Source organism: Rhopalosiphum maidis, chromosome 1 (assembly GCF_003676215.2).
Source record: "Rhopalosiphum maidis isolate BTI-1 chromosome 1, ASM367621v3, whole genome shotgun sequence".
Classification (NCBI taxonomy): Eukaryota; Metazoa; Arthropoda; class Insecta; order Hemiptera; family Aphididae; genus Rhopalosiphum; species Rhopalosiphum maidis.
The window spans coordinates 15,330,445-15,350,650 of record NC_040877.1 but is presented as its reverse complement, the minus strand read 5'-3'; the positions used below and the strand labels follow the sequence as shown (position 1 = coordinate 15,350,650).

At 30.3% G+C, this 20,206-nt stretch overlaps 1 protein-coding gene across 3 annotated transcripts in view; it reads left to right on the top strand.

Annotated features, from left to right (window-relative positions):
• Nucleotides 1-3,169: 3,169 nt before the first annotated feature.
• Nucleotides 3,170-20,206, top strand: part of LOC113549930 (FH1/FH2 domain-containing protein 3) — a 40,962-nt gene continuing 23,925 nt past the window's right edge. For 2 of the 3 annotated variants that reach the window (XM_026951469.2, XM_026951472.2), the window contains exon 1: nt 8,843-9,331. In XM_026951469.2, the coding sequence (XP_026807270.1) occupies nt 9,161-9,331 (171 nt within the window). In that variant the 5' untranslated portion in view covers nt 8,843-9,160. Of the gene's footprint in view, nt 4,483-4,556; nt 4,643-8,842; nt 9,332-20,206 lie in introns of those variants that run through there. The other variant, XM_026951463.2, reaches the window with a different exon arrangement.

Sequence of the window (20,206 nt, the reverse complement as noted above, 5' to 3'; positions counted from 1 at the left end):
TATAAAGTTTGAAATACTGTTATGAAGTTGTTTAGTAGAATATTAATAATTTTAAAAACTAATAATTAATTAAATTAATTAATGAAAAACGTTGAAGGCATACGTTTTATTTTGATTTCCTTGATGATATAGATAATAGCTATATATTGGATAATTTATCAATTCACCAATTGATTTAATATATTTTAAATGTTTTAATATTACATTTTAACTGTGAAAACTGAAAACTATTGTATTATGAGACATACTTTAAATTAATATTAAATAAGTAGGTTTAGTGATAATATCAAGTTATACTATGATATTAAAAATATAAAATATGGATTAATAAACATACTTTAAATAAAACTATTTTATGTGTTAAGTTAACTGTACTAGGTTTTGTTGTTAGGATTTTCTCCAACTGCACATTTATAATTTTTGTTACAGTGACTTGTACGTATGTATTATGTATATAAATATAGTACATTTCGTGATAGGTATACTTATTATTTTGTTTTAAAGTTTTTGAACTAAAATTTTTATATCAAGTTAATCAAGAATAAATTAAATATTAATATAACCAATTGGATATAAAGAATACATTAAAATTCATAAAATTAATTTTAAAATTGATAGTTTATCTTTATATAAAAGAAAATTGGAAAACTTTTGCTTTTAATTGTAGGTATTAGGTATAACACAAAATAATATATTCAATTTTGTAATTGAAGATTTTGAAAAATATAAAAGTGATGTTTTTAATTATCCTTTACTTGTAAATTATTATTTTTTTGTAACTACAAACCGTCGTGATAATTTTATTTTTTTAAGTTCGTACATGTAAAAATTATACTCAAAATAAATCATTTTTAATATGTTTATTCTTTTTGGGAAATATAATTTATGATAAATATCAAAAAAAAAAAAGAATTAAATGTCTACATATCATATCAAATACATTTTGGCTAGAAAAATGCGTAGTTGTACAGTAATTATGGTGTTTTGGCAGTTTCTACTGCGGAACAGAACATATTGTATTCTCGGACGGATATATGTGGGTCCGGGGATAGAAGAGATTCATAATAGACAGATTGCTTGTGTGCCAAATTTCTACAAATGCAGCCTAAATGAACCATAATGTAATTTAATGTCTTACCAGACACACAGACTGTGTTCGCTTTTCCTAGTTCTCGGTTTATAGTCACTGAAGTCTGAGTTATATAGATATATCTAAACAGAACGTTTTGTTGTTTATCCTACTTCACGCTTAAAATTAATAATTTGCAAGTTCAATTTTATTCATTTAATTATTCTATAAAACAATAAATAATTTTTTTAATATTATTGATTTTTATTTTTATATTAATAAAATATATATTATTAATATTTTATAAAGAATCATTAAATAATATTTTTACTTTAAATTAAATTAAAATTAAAATTTTCTTTTTCTTTAGGTCTTAAAGCATTTCTTTCGCAATTACCCTATATTAGTCTATACATATGTCTCATTTTCGTGTTTTTAAATCGCATTTGGCTTCAAGTTCGCACTAGGCACTTTTAGTTGAATATAAAAATAACCATTACGGGATCAGTGGACGTGGAGTTGGCCCGCATTCAATACTCCGGTGCACATTGCGTTGTTGACATTTCATATCCAGCAGTCGTACTGTAGCTATACGTGTTGATAATATGCAAATGTAATCATGACTTCGTCGTATAGAAACTCACGGGTAAGTAATCTAATTAAATTATTATTGTATTTATATTATTTGCTATTATTTTGTTATAATCTAAAGCACGTTTTATTAATTTATTAATAGCCACCATGGAGATCTCCAAGTCAAAGTTATACATCGACTCCAGAACGTCCTACTACTTTAGTAATAATTCAATATAAATTAAAATATTTCGAAATTTTAAAAAATATTTATTTTTTCATTAATTACAGGGAACAAGTTCAAATCGTTTTTTAAGTGGAAGTTCGTACAGAGCTTTAACTGGAAATTCGGCTCTGCCAACTCGTACGTACACCGATGCTAGCTCCGTGACTGCATTAAAAGACAAATTTTCTTCCATGGCGAGGGATAAAGCTGTATTAGCTGATAAAAGGATGAGAGTGGCGGCATCAGGATTTGGTAACAAACCTACTCTGAGAACTGGAAGTGCAAGTCGTTTCGGTGCTCCAATTGTTCGAAGTCCGATTAAGGAACAATCTGTAACAGTTTTTGGAGTATGCAATGTACCAGATATAGAAGCAAATACTCCAGTGGATATTATGGTATCAGTTGTCACTCGGAGTACGTCACCAACACCTCCTGCTCATAGCACATTTCTTAGAAGTAAGCACGCTGGACAACAAGAATTTACTATGTTAATGGTACCACGAAAATATGAAAAAGGAGTGGATGTCAGCTTACAAACAGATGAAAAATTCCTTCGCCACATGCCTAGTTTAAAGGTAGTATCTTCAATTCCTATACCTAGGTATGTTGGCAGTAGGTCAGGCTATAATTATTCAAAATCTAAAGACTCTGGATCGACTAGTGATAATTCAGGTATATTATTATTTATTTATTTTCAAAAGACAAAAACATAATACTATCAATTTTTTTAAGGTCAAGAACAAGATTCGTATCTTTCTGACTCATCTAGTCATAGTAAAAGTCGTTCAAATGGTGCAGAAACATCAAAATTACCTCAACCCAACTGGACTAGGAACAGAACTTCGGAAAAAAATCGAGAAGAATCTGGCATTAGTCGGTCTTCGTCATTTTCCAGTACTGCGGAAGAAAAACCACCAACAGGTCGTAAAATTGAAGAACCTAAATTAGTTACTATTAGAAGTATTGCACCAATTTCCGGCGTTGCAGTTATATCTGATGCACCTAAATTACAATATCCGTTAAGAAAAATGGATTCTTCCGATCAAGCCTGGTGGTTACAAGATTCGGAAAATAATAATGAAGAATCAAATGTATGTAAAAATACTGCAGATTTCGATTTAAATATGAATAATAAGTTGACAAAAATACCTTCATATAATATAAGAAAAATGGATTCTTCAGATAGAAATCGGTGGTTACAAGAAGCTGCGCAAGCTGATAATAATGATGGTCAATTATCGGGTACGGAAAGTATTTCCTACTCAGAATCGACAAAGAGTAATTCTACAATCGACAAAGAGTAATTCTACATCAAGTAAAGGTCATTCATATGGAATCAGAAAAATGGATTCATCTGATAGAAATCTATGGTTACAAGAATCAGTCCAAGAAGATTTAATAAATGAAAAACCAAAATCATGTGCTAACAGTATTTCAAATGACGATTGTATCAATAGTAATAGTCAATCAAGCGTAAGTCCTACGTTCAATATTATAAGAGCGGAATCAAATATTAACGGTCAATGTTTGAACGATATTGAAACTCAAGACCCTATATTATACATTGATAGTGTTTCAAATTCAGATACACGTACCAGTAATTTTCTATCAACTAAAAATCAAGCGTATAGTGTAAGAAAAATGGATTCATTTGATACGCCATGGTGGTTAACAGAAGAAAAAAATGCATGTACAAGTGATGAATCAAAATTAAGCTCAAATATAATAGAACTTAGAAAAAGTGACCATTCTCAAACGAAAAGTCCAGAAATGACGGTATCATATGGAGTTAGAAAAATGGATTCATTTGATAGCCCATGGTGGCTATCTGGAGATGAGGCTAAACAAGTAAATTCATCAAGCGATACTTCAATTAAAAACCAAAGTATTGAAGACAATTCCAATGAATTATTTCCATTTAATTCTGAAAATGATGTAAATATTAATTCACGTGAAAATCAGTGGTGGTTGGAAAATAGTCTTGATTCTCAGTTAGAAACCGATTTGCCTAACTTAAATGATAATATAAGTGATAATCATTATTCTACGTCAATAAAGGAAACGGATTCAATTGATTGGTGGAAAGAAGATAAAAAAAATACAGATCAAAGAAGCACAAGTATTTCAACTGATTGGTCACGGGACGTTCCCGAACAATTTGATCAACATAAAAGTACTCCAACAGATGATCCTATTAAAAACATAACTGGTGTTAGAAAAATGGATTCATTTGATAGTCCATCTTGGTTAGCAAGTGAAGAATCGGAATCTCAAAGTAATGAACCTAAACAAACAAGTAGTGGTGATGCAGCTAATTCAAGCTCAAAACAAAAAGAGGAATTAGTTGATAGTAGTCCTGATTGGTGGGGAGAAAAAAATGAAAGTGACGATTTCGTCAGAACCAAGAGAACTTCTCTTCGAATAAAGAAAATTGAGAATGTTGTAAATGAAATTGTAGAAATACCTATCAATAAAATTAAAAAAGAACCAAATTTACAAGATGAGTTGGATCAGTTAATGTTGTTTATTGGAGGTTGTCGAAATATTGATGAACTACTAGGAAATGAAGAACCTCCACCTGCTGCACCAACAACACCACCAGATACTGATTCAGGTAATATTGTTTCACTTTTCGTATAGTCATAAATATTAACAAAACATTATATTGATTTAATCATATTATTTTAGATGATTGTGTGGAAATCAGACCTGACCAAGTACATATTCACGATAGCACAGCTCAGATGTCGACAATACAAAAGAAACTTACTACGGTAAGTGCATATTTTTTGTACTAATTAATTATTTACACCAGCACATCTACATAATTACACATATGTATACTACATTGATCTACAGTAAATATGAAATAGGTTAGTCAAAACCTAGTCATTCGATTATTAATCGAGTTTTCAATAATTATTACTTAGGTAAGATATTATAATATTGTTTTATAAAACGAAAATGATTAGGAATTATTATTGTTAGTTTAATAAAATCGTTGTATTTTTATTAAGATAAAAATTGTAATTATTACCAATTTAATTTAAAATTCATAATCTTTTCTTTACACTACTAATTTTAGCTAAATTATTATTGCATATTTTAGAACGATTTGATTAAAATAAAATACGTATAAATAAAAAAAAATAATAACGAGAAAAAATAAAAGCTAAGAAAATATATTAATATTTAATTTTACTTTTTATAAATTATAGACTATAGTATATTAATAAATAAACCATATAAATATTACCTACCTACAGTATGTTATAACTAATGAAGAATTATCGTAAAATGGGGCGAATAAGAATAGTTTTCTGCTATAAGACCTTCAGTTGTTAAAAATTATTTTTTCTGAAAGTTAGTATATTAAATTACTTTATTTAAGCTAGTAAATGTGTATAAATTAAATAATAACTTTATTTTTTAAGTTTTATGTTTTACATGTTTAACTATATTTAACACTAAGGTTAAGTTATTTTGTTACTATTAAGTTTTTGGGTATAAAATTTAAAATATTTACATTTTATATTACTTAGATATTTAAAAGAAATGTATTTATAATAATATTTTTTAGTTTTAAATAGTTAGATTTAAACTAAAAAACCTATTGGTCTTATAATATTAATAATATTGATAGTATTCAAAAATAAGTATATTTTAACGTTTTAAAGTTAATTATTTTAATAAATTTATTATCATTATATACGTATTGCGAGGTGCTTTAACAAAAATTGATAAAAAATATTACAGATTTTAATTTCAATAAAATTATTTTAATATTTTATTTATTGTTTGAAATATTAAATATATTTTTCATTTTAGATTAAAATATTAAAAGTTTGAGCAAAAGGCTAATCGCAGCACATTTTTTCTACGTTTTAATTATAATATTTCTAAATTTATTTTACAACATTTATTGTTTGGCGTTTAAATTATTATGAAATTAATCAGTTTTTTCAATGTTATTATTTATTTTGGCAACATTTATAGTTTCATGTATTAACTAAAATTTGAATTTAACGATACCCACATTTGATTAATTATTACTACTTACGAACAATATATATCTAGTAAAATTTTAATTCAAAGAATTTTATTATGACTTCTGCAAGTACTTGTTATGTGAATTATGATTAGCAATTTAGTCAATGCCGAGTTCCGTCAGGGTCACTTTTCAATTGTGACATAATTTATCATACTTTTAAGATTTAAAATAATAATTTAAAGCTGTCTAGTGGCTATGTATTATTAATTATTATAAGTCACAACTTGTAAAATTCAGTGATAGCCCTATAATATTAGTTTTAATATCTTATTCGTGGTTTGTATAATTGTATTAAAAAATTTTATTGTTGCGAAGTAGAAATAGCTGCTCATTGAAGTTTTAAGCTTGTAATATAACGCAACAAAGTAAAAAAAAAACATTTTTTATTAGTTAGTTAATTTTCTAATTAACTCAATAACTTGACTTGTTAAAGTATCCATTCACTATTGTAGCATCATAGCTTTTTGTAGATATTTTGAAAAAAATAATGCAGTTAGTTAAAATCATGTACCTATATAATGGTTTTAAATAAAAGTAAACAATAAATATTCTTTGACGTAAACATGCTATATTGTCTAAGTCCCACGGAATGTGACTATAGTTTGTAGTAAGAAGTGTATTTTTTATAAAATGATTGGTTACTATATTTAAAAAAAAGTTCATTATGAGTATGATTTAATTAGTAATTATAAAAATTGATTAGCTCTTTTTCGCTGACTCAAGTTAATATTTTCTAATTATTAAATAAATTTATAATTTAATTTGATCTTTTTCAATAAATTTGATTATATTAATTTCTAATAACACACGAACAGTAGTTATAAAAGGTATTATAATATACTGAATAATAATGATGATTAATACATTCATAACCTCTACCCTAAAGTCAACATATACAATAACAATAAGGAATACTATTTTATTATTAGTTAAAAACAAATTAAGTCGTTGTGTACACCAAGTAACTTTTACACGTAAAACATAGGCGGAAATGCACTCGTCAGCTGTGTCATATATTGACATGGCTTATTTAAAATAAGTTTTTCTTTGGGTATTAAATAATAAAAGTTGAGTATTATCTAAAATAATTTTTAAATAGAAGATTTTTTTTTAGTAAATCAGGCCAGGTAGTTTTTATTTAAGAAATTGTCACCGTGTGCCCTCCCTCGCCTATATGCAAAATGATAAATAAATAAAATAAATTATTACTTCGTTTTGAAGTACATTGCCGATAACGGAAAAAAGTGTTTTCACCGGTGAACATTTTTAACGGCCCTTTATTACATTTTAGTAGTCTGTCCGATATCCTATCACATCGCACGTAAATATAAATACGTATATTGTTGGTATACAAACGGGTATAATATACAATTGTAATTTTATTATAACGCGTGTGGCATTACGGTGAAAAAAAAGTAATTGCCTTGACATTAAAATCCTTGGATGTAATTGTCTCGAAAAAACAAAATAAAATAACCGCCCGACGTTAATAATAATTTAAATGCAATCGGTTCCTATGGTATGTTTACGCCGGTCGCGTTCGAGACACAGTTGAATTTCCTAGCCGTGACGCGCGCGTATATACAGTACTTTCACTTACTTCATTCGTTTTCGAGATCTGTATGTTATCGTCGCCGTCTAGTATGTATGAGATATCTATATTACGCATGACTTATATACATATTGAAATCATTATGCGCGTGCAATGAAATATTGTTTTTCCCGTACGGTTTACCCGACAACACTATTATAATGTTATACAATAACTATTGCGTGTGGCGTATCATAGTCGAAGACGTGAGCAAATATAGGCAGGTAGGTATAGGTATCGTCGACGTATCGTCCGCCTTTATCGGCGCATCGGAAATTAGGCATAACGTCGTGTATTCGTGTGGGTATCACGATTTCGGGCGAAAATTCGTTTCGTCAACCCGATGACGCGCCGCGTTTACTGCGTGCAATATCACGACGATATTATTAAGACAATAATAACAACAACAACAACGACGACGGGAATACTGCCACGGCATATACAGATTATTACACAAATGACTAAATGAGTTACGAAAAATAATGATAGTGTACGTCTTCTTCTTTGTCTCCGCGGTCATCTTCGACCGAAAACCGAAATGCCTAACGCTATATCATTACTGCTGTATATACACCTGGTCTTGGTCATTCGACACACAGCATTACACCGCCGGGGTATTATCAAATTAATTGAGCACTTTTTTGAAGACGTTTATTATTATTTAATTTAATTTACTTGTCGTCTTCTATATACCTAAACCTATAACATTATTAGTAGGCACCTATACTTAAAATATGTTTACGTGATATTTTAGAAAATTTAACCTTTGAATTACGACCGTTTTATTTCATGCGCTTTGTACAGTCCTACGTGGTAAATAAATGCAAACACAATATTATACTCACATTAGTATTTTTTTTTTTTTATTCGTATTGAGCATAATTACAAGGTACCTATAACGGATATTTTTTTTTTTTAGTGACACTACACTAAACATTGCGTATAATGTGTATTTTTCGTTAAGTTACGATAAACCAAAAACTTTATCATAGAAAAATAAAAACTCGAGGGTAAAGTCACTGCCAAACGAAGGGTTTGCGCGCGCGCACAGTAATCTCGCGGAGGGACGACCCTCGAGGGTAAGAATCGTCGTATGTATATATGCCTAGCATAATATCATATAGTAAATAATACAATTCTTTCTTTTCATATCGTATTAATATTGCGATAGGGTCGTTATTATCAGCTGATCAGCGCGGTGACGGGGTGGGGAGAGACTACTACTACACGGTCTTCCGCCTATCTGTCCGCACGGTGACGGGGAGGTGGCGGTGGCGACGGCGGCGTCCTCCGCGTACGCCAAACGCCAAACAGTCAGTCAGTCCGTGTCCGTCTCGTACGACCGATCTCGGTGTGTACGCTGTACCGTCTCGTCTGCTCTGCCGTATACGATCGCAATAATAGCGACACATTAATAGCCGTGTGTCGCACTCGATCGGCAAAAATAATATCGTTTATCTCGTCGTCGTCGAACTGTGGACGCCTACACGGTTTTCGCACGGCAGTATATACCATGAAATAATGTCAGCGCGTCACTGTCCGAAAACTGCCGTGGACATACGCGTCGTCGTCGCGCGGGTGTAGTCCGCTCAACAGCGATCGTCGGCCGTAGTCTATCGTTTCGATTCAGACGCCGTTTTTACGCTCGCTATGATGTCGCTCGCGTGTCGCGTACAGTACGTGGACGACACAGATCCGTTCGAGTACTCGGCCAACGTGCCGGAGCCGCAACGGTCGCCGCCGGTCCATTTGTTCAGCCTCACATTACCCCTGATCAATCAGATCGCCGCCGTGTACCGGGTCCTCCGGGCTCCACACCGAGTAAGTCCTTTGCCATTGTCGTTATACGGTCCTGCGGCATCCTGGCGTACCACGACGTGCCCATCGTGTGATGACAGGAATTTCGATGCGCGAATCTACGCTATGCGTTTTGAATAAAAATACAGCTATTACTGTTTTTTTAAAAAAAACGTTCACAAACATAATAATATATCCATATCATACACAAGGATCTGTGCCAGTTTGGACGTGGGTATTGAAAAGAGGGGGTGGTTGCTTCTCTAAAAACAACGGTTTTACAACAACTTGGACAATTTATTATTCAAACGAAGCATTTTTTTTATTCGATCTAGACCCTGTATAACTTCCAAATTGCATATGGCTCTTCGATGAAGGTTTTCGTTCCACAAGAAAATTGTAGAGGGCGGGGGGAAGGAATATCATGACGTCTGCTGTCCTGTTCAATTGATTACAATATATTTATACAGGTTTAAGAACCATATCATGTTTTATCAAAATTTAGTTTTTGGGTACAATATTACATTGTATAACCTTAACAGTTTCTGTAACCAGTAAAACTATAAAGCGATAAAAGCACAATAAAAACCGGGTACAATTATTTCGTTCTCTTGCCATAAAAGGTAGAAAAAAATAATAACTAAATAAATAAATAAATATCTATTCGTTTGATTTTTGGGAAATGAGCATTTTTTTTCATCCTATGGATGGAAGAGTGATTTTACTACTCGTATATTAGTACGGACAGTACGGCGTGATTTAGATGCAATAATCGCCCGCGTCTGCAGCAGTGCAGCGTGTGAGTATTAGATGCCCATGAGATACAGTACGCGTGCATTAAATATATTTAGTATAATCCGTGTAGAGATGGTTTTTGAGCGAAACACGAGTTGAATACGAATTGGCGGAAAAAAATCGCAATGTTTGTATAGGACCACGACGACGCGATGACGAAACCCTGTGACGACGGCGTAAATACGTTGAACCCGGTGGCGGTAGTCGATAAAGTCCTAGGTCCGGCGAGTGAAGTGTCACCGAATAATAATATCTCCCGAACGCGTACAATATATTATCATTATTATTATTACGTTATACGTACCTCTGTTACGATAATATATACATATGTATAGCTTATAGAATACACCGTGTGTGTAATAATAATAATAATAATAATGATGATGATGACAATAACAATAATGGATGCCAGTGGCCGACCTTGAAAACGGATGCTCTCAAATTCGCGGTGTGCTATACTTATTATGTAACGCGGTTGGATCGCATTCATACAGCATTCGATCGGCCCGCTGCGTTTCATTGATCCGAACCCGAATCTAGCCCGATTATGTCTGCTATAAGTATTATAAACGTATACTATTATGATATTATAATATATAGTTGGATAGGGTGAGAGAGAGAGGATATGTGCATAACATATTTTCGAAACGAGATCGAACGAATTTTATAATGTTCTGATATAGAGTGATATTACATATTATTTTGGTATTTTTTTTCTTTTTCTAACCCCCCGACGTGTAAATACTTTACAAATCACGGCAATTTTTTCGCATGAGTTTATATTAATGCACGCGGATCGACAGTCGTGCGGATAAATGACCCGGACTCGCTTTCCTCGGTGGCCGCACGAAAACAACGCTATGCTATTATTATTATTATTATTATTATTATACCGTACTATTATATAGGCACATTCGTTTGTTCGATGGCGACCGGTATCTATAAAATATAAAACGTATACAAGATAGGCGCCTAAATATTGTCGCACCCGAATAGGTCGACTTATCGTGTTCACACCAAAAAAAGTAAAAATAAAAACCACTTTCTTAATACTATAAAATATGACGTCTATTATATACCACATACATGAATTTTTTAACACTAAGAACATATAGAAGACCAACTGTAGGTACCATCATTTTTTTTTTTTTTTACCGTGCGCGCGCGTGTGTGAAGAATTGTCAATTAGTTTCTGATATGAACGACTATTATACGGATAAAAATGTAGATTTATCAATTTTTATTGCAATTTACTTTCATGGCCACGCCTATCGCTGGTTATAAATCTATTTGTTTCCTGAAATATTAATAGAAAACGATATTTTCGACAAAACTGACCATCATTCGAAGTTATTATATAATCTTTTTTTTTTATGTAGATTGTAGACGATAATAATATAGTGTTAAAATAGACGGGCTTTAATTATTGTCATTATATTTTTTTTCGTCTTATGTTTTCTATGTATTTTATTCCTGTTGGATATTCATTTTGATACAATAACTTTCATATTACACATCCGTTTTTCTATTATATTTTCTTTATTTTGACATTGTTTTTTGTTTTTTTTTTTTAATCTAAATCATAAATCTTATTATTTTAGCGAAACGACTGTTATCATTAAGAACCATTAATTAGTAGGTCTTAAATGTATATACCTAATCATAATTTAAGAGGTTATTATAATATAATTTCAATAGGCACCCACTTTACTATTTACATTGTTATTATTAAAATTTCCATTATTATACAAGTTTTAATACAATTATAATAAAACGATAATTATAAGTATTTAATGTGGTATTTAAATTTTAAATGCAACTTCCTTAACATTGAAACGGTAATTTCTACATTCGTACAAAAACATACAATTTGTTATATAAATCATATTACTATACCTAAAAGGATATTATATTATTGCTTATTGTGTTAAAAAAAACAAACATAAAATATTAATTAAAATGTTCTACTTACTAGTTACTATTATAATTTTATTAAATAAAATATTTAATCGACAAATGGAAAGAATGATATATAAAACACAAGTTTCTTTTATTCTAATTGCATGAGAATTAGTGGTAGTCCCTACATCATTAAATAACATTGCTGTTAAATATACATTTATTTAACTTTTTCTTTTAAATTGGATTGTTTTATCTCTTATATAATCGGTAATTGGATGTAGTTAATTACAAGTTCGAAGAAATCACAAAAGTGTAAGTTAATATTATCAGAAATTAACATTTAAAATGTGTAAATTCTATTTTAGTAATTTTAATTTATATTTTATGCACATTATTTAGTATTCATAATTCGTCCATTCGATTGAGTAGATGTAATATTATACTCGTATGTTATGACAATTTTTACTTTATTCTACATAAATTACGTGTTTTGTTTTGCTGTACACATGGTAAAAGGGTGAAAGTTAAGTTGTAGATACGTTTCAATAGTTTGTTTGAAAACTTACAATACCATTATTCTAAATTTATCAAGTGTTAACCTATATATATACATAATATACCCTAGAAAATGTTGGCTTTTAAACAATATTGTCAAATCATATGAAATTATTTGGTTTACAAAAATTTTTGGTTTGTGTAATTGCCAGAAAACAAATAATAATAATAATAATATATGTAAGAATTATACGATACTGTGAAAGCAAAATTTGTTGTAAAAACTAACTGCGTGGATATGAATAATAATAAATAACGAATCTGTCACACACGTTTTCTTTTTAATTTCCATTAGTAAAATATAATCCGATAAGCTACGATCAAAAGTTGCGTTGGATATGTTAATTATAATACAATATTATGTTTTCATCGCGGTGTGACTAATCGCGTTCGATTATAATAATATATTATTACCTATAGAACAATATTATAAATTATAATATACCTACAGCTCGTTGGCCGTTGTTTTTTTTTTGTTTTTTAAAAGAAAAACACGCGTCTAACGCGATTTGTCTTTTTAATACCGTACTTCATTTTATTGTTGTATTATTTTCAATAATTAATTTGCCCGGATCGAGTCATGTCGTTGTGTGAGATTTAACGATTATTGGTTGAAATTATCGAGGTTAAATATTTTCCGCAATAACATTCGATAATAAAAATTAAGCGACTGGCGTCTATGCAGGGTCTGTGATTATCGTTTTTTATTCGCACATAGAAATTTATGCCACCGATGCACGGCCCAGGGAATTTTTCAACGCTATTATACTGCACGTGTTTAATGAAAAAGCGGTGTAGAAGAAAACATTTCTATTATATCTCTATAGAATTATTGCATCATATAGGAATTAGATAGGTACTCATACTTATTTCGTGTTTCAAATATGTATCAACTACCAATCGCCCACCGTTTTTACACACAAAATGTATTTATTTTTTTTCCTAGTATTATTAGGAAAAAGCGTCACCGTCATGTGTTATACGTAAACATGTCTTTTAAACCGCATACGAATCGCATCAATATGTTTACAACATCAGTTGTTTTTGTCTATAGTTTGTCTGTTTATTAAGAGTTTATTAGTTTACGCGTAAAATGCATAATAATAATGCGACGTTGGTCCAGTTATATTCTACGTATATTACAATTTATAATAAACATAATGTGACACGTTTAGCTTGGTCTTCAAAGTCTGAATGATGTAAGCATATTCATATTTGGTACACAATTAAACACTTATCTCTGACAACGATTAAAAAAACTGTTTCATTTACTTGTCTTATTGTCTTGTTTAAATATATATTTTTTTAAATTTGTACATCAAAATAAATTATACACATAATATCAATTACACATCAATGTATTCTAAAGGTTAAACGTTTTTTTAATTTCCAGTCATAAATGTATGACTACAAGATTGTTTAACTAAATTTAAGACACAGGTATGGCATGGGTTGTAGGTTAAAAATAATATATTACTCTTATTAATTATTTAATCACATTTGACCTAATTATTTTAAATTAATATTAATAATTTTTCTTTGCGAAACCGTGACACACCTTGGAGGTAATAAATACAAATAATAGTAATAGAAATAATAACAATATCGGTTGCTTATCATGGTGTGGACATTTTCGTTTAATAATAAATTATTAATTTTACTTTCAAAACTTAAATAAAATATTTATTACTTAAAAAACGTGTAAATTTCTAACACTTAATTTCTTGTTCTCTGTTTACCGAATCGCAGAAAACTAGTATTTTGTAAAATAAAATATCGATAAAAAAATGTGTACAAGACCATTTACTTATACATTTATTCATGTAGGTATACACGTGTAACATAAAAGAGATTTGTGGAGAATACCTTTTTATTTTGAGTTATAGCGGTACCTGCCGGCTGTACACGGAGGCACTCGATAGTCGATTTTACTATTTAATTGTAAATAATGTATAATACGCCGTATAAAATATACAAAGGTTAATTGTTAGAAATCGTTTTCGATAAATTTGTTGCTCTCGTTTATTCCAGTGCATATTAATTTTACAAATGCGTATATTTTATGACGTATCCAACAGAAATTCGGACTCGACTGATTTATACCTACTTTTCTTCGAGTGTAAATTAAATTTGTATTTTTTTTTTTTTTACACACACGCGCGGGATAATCGAATGATTAAAATGTTTATTGCACGTAGGTACCACAATGTTTGATAGATTAGGATAAACCCGTTCACAAGGTTATGACTTTCCCGTACCTATCTCTGTATTTTACGTATAGTCGTATTATATAGGAGGTAGGTAGATATTTCTATTATTACATGTGCGTATATACGTATAACCGTATCGTTATTACTACTATTATTATCATTATTATTAAAACGTAATCTTCAATTAGGATGGGAGTATTTTTTTCAAGTTTTTTTTTCTATAAAATAAACGCGTTTTAAATTCCTGCGATGGATTAGGTACCACCAAAAATTGAAAAACACGTCCAAAATTCAAATACGTCACAATATTGTGGGAAGTCGCAGCAGCTACATAAAGTGAACAAGCATAACACACGTAAATAGTTCTGATGCAATGTACCCATATTCACCGTACTCGAAAATGAATACACGTATGGACTAAAGTACAGCAACAACAATAATATTATGTAGGTACGCATTATTATTGTAATACATTATCTAACCTAACCCCGACACAACTAGATCGTTGTCGACACCTGCGCGTGGATCTCGGACCGCTCATCGCCGTCATTGTTGTTGACGATTTACATAATGGTGGAATAACGCGCGTTTCCTTTCGGTTCACGACTTGCTGCGTTCGCCATCACAAGTCGTCAGTGTCGTTTCACTTGTAACAACAACGTACCAATTTCCGCTGTGGTTGTTGTTGTTATTGTTACAATAATAATCGTAATAATAATAATAATATATAATATGATATTTCAATATTTTTACACCATAATATTACTATACGGGACGGCGCTGCAACACTCCTAGATCCGCCGCCGTTTTCAGTTTTTCACCGATGTGCGTGCGTACGCACACGCGTGCGAGTGTAAGTGTACTGCGTATGATGCGGCTTGTATACCAGGGGTGGCCAACTTGTGGTCTGCAGACACAATCCACCGTGATTATAGGGAAATAAGGCGTTACACAACATTATTGTAGATTATTATAATATAAGTAAAACAATTTTTTTTTGTTTAGTTACCGTATTGGTGAAGGGCGGCGGGTCGGACCTCCAAAAAGCCTCTAGTACTAATATATACTTGCCCGCGCCACAGCAGTTGTGAACAATTTTTAAACGGAATCGCGTGTTTATTCAAAATGTATTTGCAAATGATCACTTATAATTAATATTCCAGTATGGCAATATTATGGCCGATCACACGATCACAACATCATTCGTTAACTGTCCTTCGATTTTTCGAGTACAAAATATTTTTACACCGACCCAATGCAAGATAAATTGATATCGGCGGCATATATTAGATGATGAGGCTCCTGTTACATAGGTCGTCTCATTTGAAAACAGTAACGTTTTACTATGTATTTTTTTTTTTTTTTTTTAAACGAAACCGACGACGTATATCATTGCCCGCCATCGCGGTTGTCGTGGAAATATCGAAACTTAATCCCCCCTATTATACTATATATATTGTACATGTATTTGCATATATTGTACTGTTATGATATACAATAACGATCGACAACTATCCACGAATACAGGGTGATACTTTTATATCGGACTTGAACATTTTAGTAGATTATAATAGCCATTAGGGTAAATTTAAACTCAAAAGCTTATAACTTTTATCGATTTTAAGAAAATCCTACCTACTGTAAGTATTCATTTTTTCACGAGACTATTTTCGTCAAACCGATTTTTTTTTAAAAAATATTTCTTGCATTTCTTAAGATATTCCCCGGTCGCGATGAACGACGGGGCCATTGTAATAGTCGCCACGACAAATATATTTTTTTCGTTTTATTTTTTGTATACGGTTCTCGCTCCCGTGGCGTTTTGCGGAAGGTCTCTCCGCTCGTTGGCCACCCCTGCATAATACATATCGGTACACATAATAAGTCCGTGTACACACGACTTTACACGCACAATGGTATGTACTACAGTATATGTATTACCGCAAACGGATTATGAATATATTTCTAGTGATTCGTATTTCGTTATGCAGGAAGTACGGGGATGAGCAACGAGCTCGTCCTCAGTATTCGTCTCGTGTTGCCTGACCCCCCTCCACTCAGAATCGCCGCGACTTCGCTCCTCTCCGGCGTTGTGAGACGGTGGCGAACGAAAAGACAAAAATGTAAATAAATTATCATAAAATACGATCCCGGAATATGTTATTGGTTGTTTTTGCTTTTGCCGTGACCGGTGAGACATTTAACGACCCTGCCAGACTACGTGTCGGCCATTCGTTAACTATACGTTTTAAGCAACAAAAAAAAAAAAAATATGAAAAATTCATCTTGGCCCGCATCGTGCTATATTGTATCAATAGTATATATTTAAAAACTATTTTAGTTTTCAAATCTGTCGCGTTCGGATATCTTCGTCGATGATATTATTATTATCGTTATATAGCAATGACTGTTATAGTCGATGATTGAGCGATGTGCCGTGATAAAATACGGTGACATTTATATACCGTATTCAATCGTGCAGAAATTACTAATGAGACGATTTATTAATACGTCTCGTATAGAACGATTATTAATTTTTTTTTTTTTTTTTTAAACCATATATAATCTGAAAGCTATAAAGTATGTGTTGTATAATGTAATCTTTAGTTATAAAATATATGTAGGTAACTCGCGTTATTGTATTTCACCTTTGATTTTCTTTTCAAGATAATACGAAACACAAAACACGTTATAGGTATTTTATGAACGTCGGGCAAAATGTTTTACATCAATTTTATATCATTCAAACTTGGTCGGAAACTCGGAAGAATGTTAATCAAATCGATTTTGCAATGAGGATTAGTTATCGGTTCATTCGGTTCACATGCACTTGTATTAGCTTGGGCGATACTCGATAATTAGGTACAACGTAAATTAAACGCGAAATTAAGTTTCAAAAAAGCAAGTATTTGTGTATAATCTACATTTTATTTCATTTTCAATATTGGTACAATATATAAAAAGACTTAGTATAAAATCAAAATGTTATTAAGTATTAATATATATGCTCGTAGTTGATAGTTTAAAATTAAAGTCTGTCAATAGTCACTAACCATAATAGTATATGAAATATTTAACATGATGTAGCTGTAGTCAAAAATTGTTTAATATTAAAGTATTCAAATTAAAAAAAAAATATACTCCATCTCATGACGAATTGGTTAACGACGAATCTGACCGACCGCGATAATTGTTCGTGACGAATTGACCGGATACCGATAACTCACATTTTTTTTTAATTTTAATTTTTTATACAATTTAATATTATATTAGGTATCGTATAGCATATTATTTGTAAAATAATGAAAAAATAAAAATAAAGTGGTGTTCAGTTAATTTTTTCTAAAAATAAAAATTGTAATAGGACGATAGAAAATTATTTTTTTAAATAAGTAAAACACTAAAATATTTTTATATTTTTATATATTAGTTGTAATATATTTATATTTTTAAACGTAAAATTATAAAACATTTACGTTTTATAATACATGTGACTATGTGAGTTAAGAACTTTTATTACCTATTTGAATGTACTTCGGTGTACTTAATTCAGTGCTGCATATTATTGGACGACAGAGTTCCGTCGATTGTAATACGTAGGTTCGAAATATCATACTTGTATGTTCGATGTTTGTTGGTTTGCTCGTTTATGTTGGCTATATAGTATAATATTATCTTGAAATTAGTAGGTGTATTAATGAATAAATTCGAAGAATATTTCTGCCTGCATGACTCCAAAGCCCTAGCTGTGACGAGAGACTAGTTTTTTTTTTGTTTTCTTCAAACATCGACGTTGGAATTAAAAATATACTTTCATCGAAATTACACACTTACTACACTTATATGACAGTATAAAAGGTAGATCCACTTAACTCGATGTTACGTAGGGGTTTAAATTGTGTTGTTCCATAGATACTCTCTATTACTTTACACATTTAATAATGTTATAAAGCAGAGAAGGTTTTGATATTTATTCATTTTTATATTCATAATGTCTTAAATGTTGAGTTTTATAGTATTTTACACGTACGTGTAATAATTGTGTTATATAATAAAATGAACAGTGTAGTGGTTTGCCATGTAAATACAATAATATGATATACATATAATTATATATTTTTTTTTGTTTCAAACATTTTGGTACTTAATGTTTAGATTAAATTTACGTGGATCATTCTGAGTGTTCAACTATAGCCAGGTATCAATTATCATACTTGAATAAAAATAACTTTTGTGGTACCTATAACGTACCTACGTGGAAAAAATTTAATTTAACTTTTTTTTATTCTTACCTTCTTATCTTTGTAATTTATTTGGCAAAATCATAACTTCAATACGATTATGAATATGATATTAAAAATATATTACCTTCGTGTTATTAAAATAAGCGTCGATTTAATTTAGTTGTTTAAATGTATTACTTATAGCTGTTATTGATGAATGATTATTATAGGGTATTTGAATAAAATCGATTTGTGTAATATTTAATAGTTAGTTGAAACCAGTTGTATTAAATATACGGTCAATTTTATTTATTTTTATAAATATTGTATTATTATGTTATTTTTTCAAATTTTTTTTTTTTATTTTCTTATTTTTATTTAGTTATATTATTATTACATTTAATTGTATGTACAATGGTTAAAAAAAAAAAAACACAAATAACTGGTATAAATACTAAATTATTATAATATTGGACGATATTTAAATTAAATTATAAATAAATTTACTTAGATTGTCGATTATTATACAGATATAATAATATACTGGTAGCTTTTGGAGTAATAACTAATAAGATATAAATTTGCTTCACGAGAGTTAATGAAAGATGGTGTCGAATACGTGTTTGCCGTTTGGTCATTTATGAGTAAATAAAAACAGGTTTCTATCTTTGCCATATTTTCAAATACATATTATACAAACTACAAAAGTGGAATAGTTTTGATCGATTGTTGAACTTATATAATATTCTCATCTATCAAACAACGGACGGGCAATAAATAGAGTTTCAATAAAAATAAATACGAAATTAAAACCGTATAAAAAGTTTGGCTTGATAATGATTTTTTCCCGATAGAATTTTCCAGTCGATTAAGTTTTTCATCACAGTGGCACGAATATGAGTATATGCGCGTGACAAAAATTGAGGTATTACTAATTTACCGGTGCATCTAATGTGATTATTTTTAGACGTAAGCGTACACCGTGTGTAGGCGGGCATCTTAGTTGATATTACTCATAGCTCTGAGGCTGACCCATTTTCAAATTCTTTGATATGATTCAATTTAATATATTCCTGTTAGTATAACAATGTAAAAATATTTTCTATTTATTTTTGAATTATTGAAAACGCTACAAAGAATATTTTATTTTGATCAAGCATCAAACGATAAATTTATATTATTAGACTATTTAGTATTTGAATAAAAATTTTAAA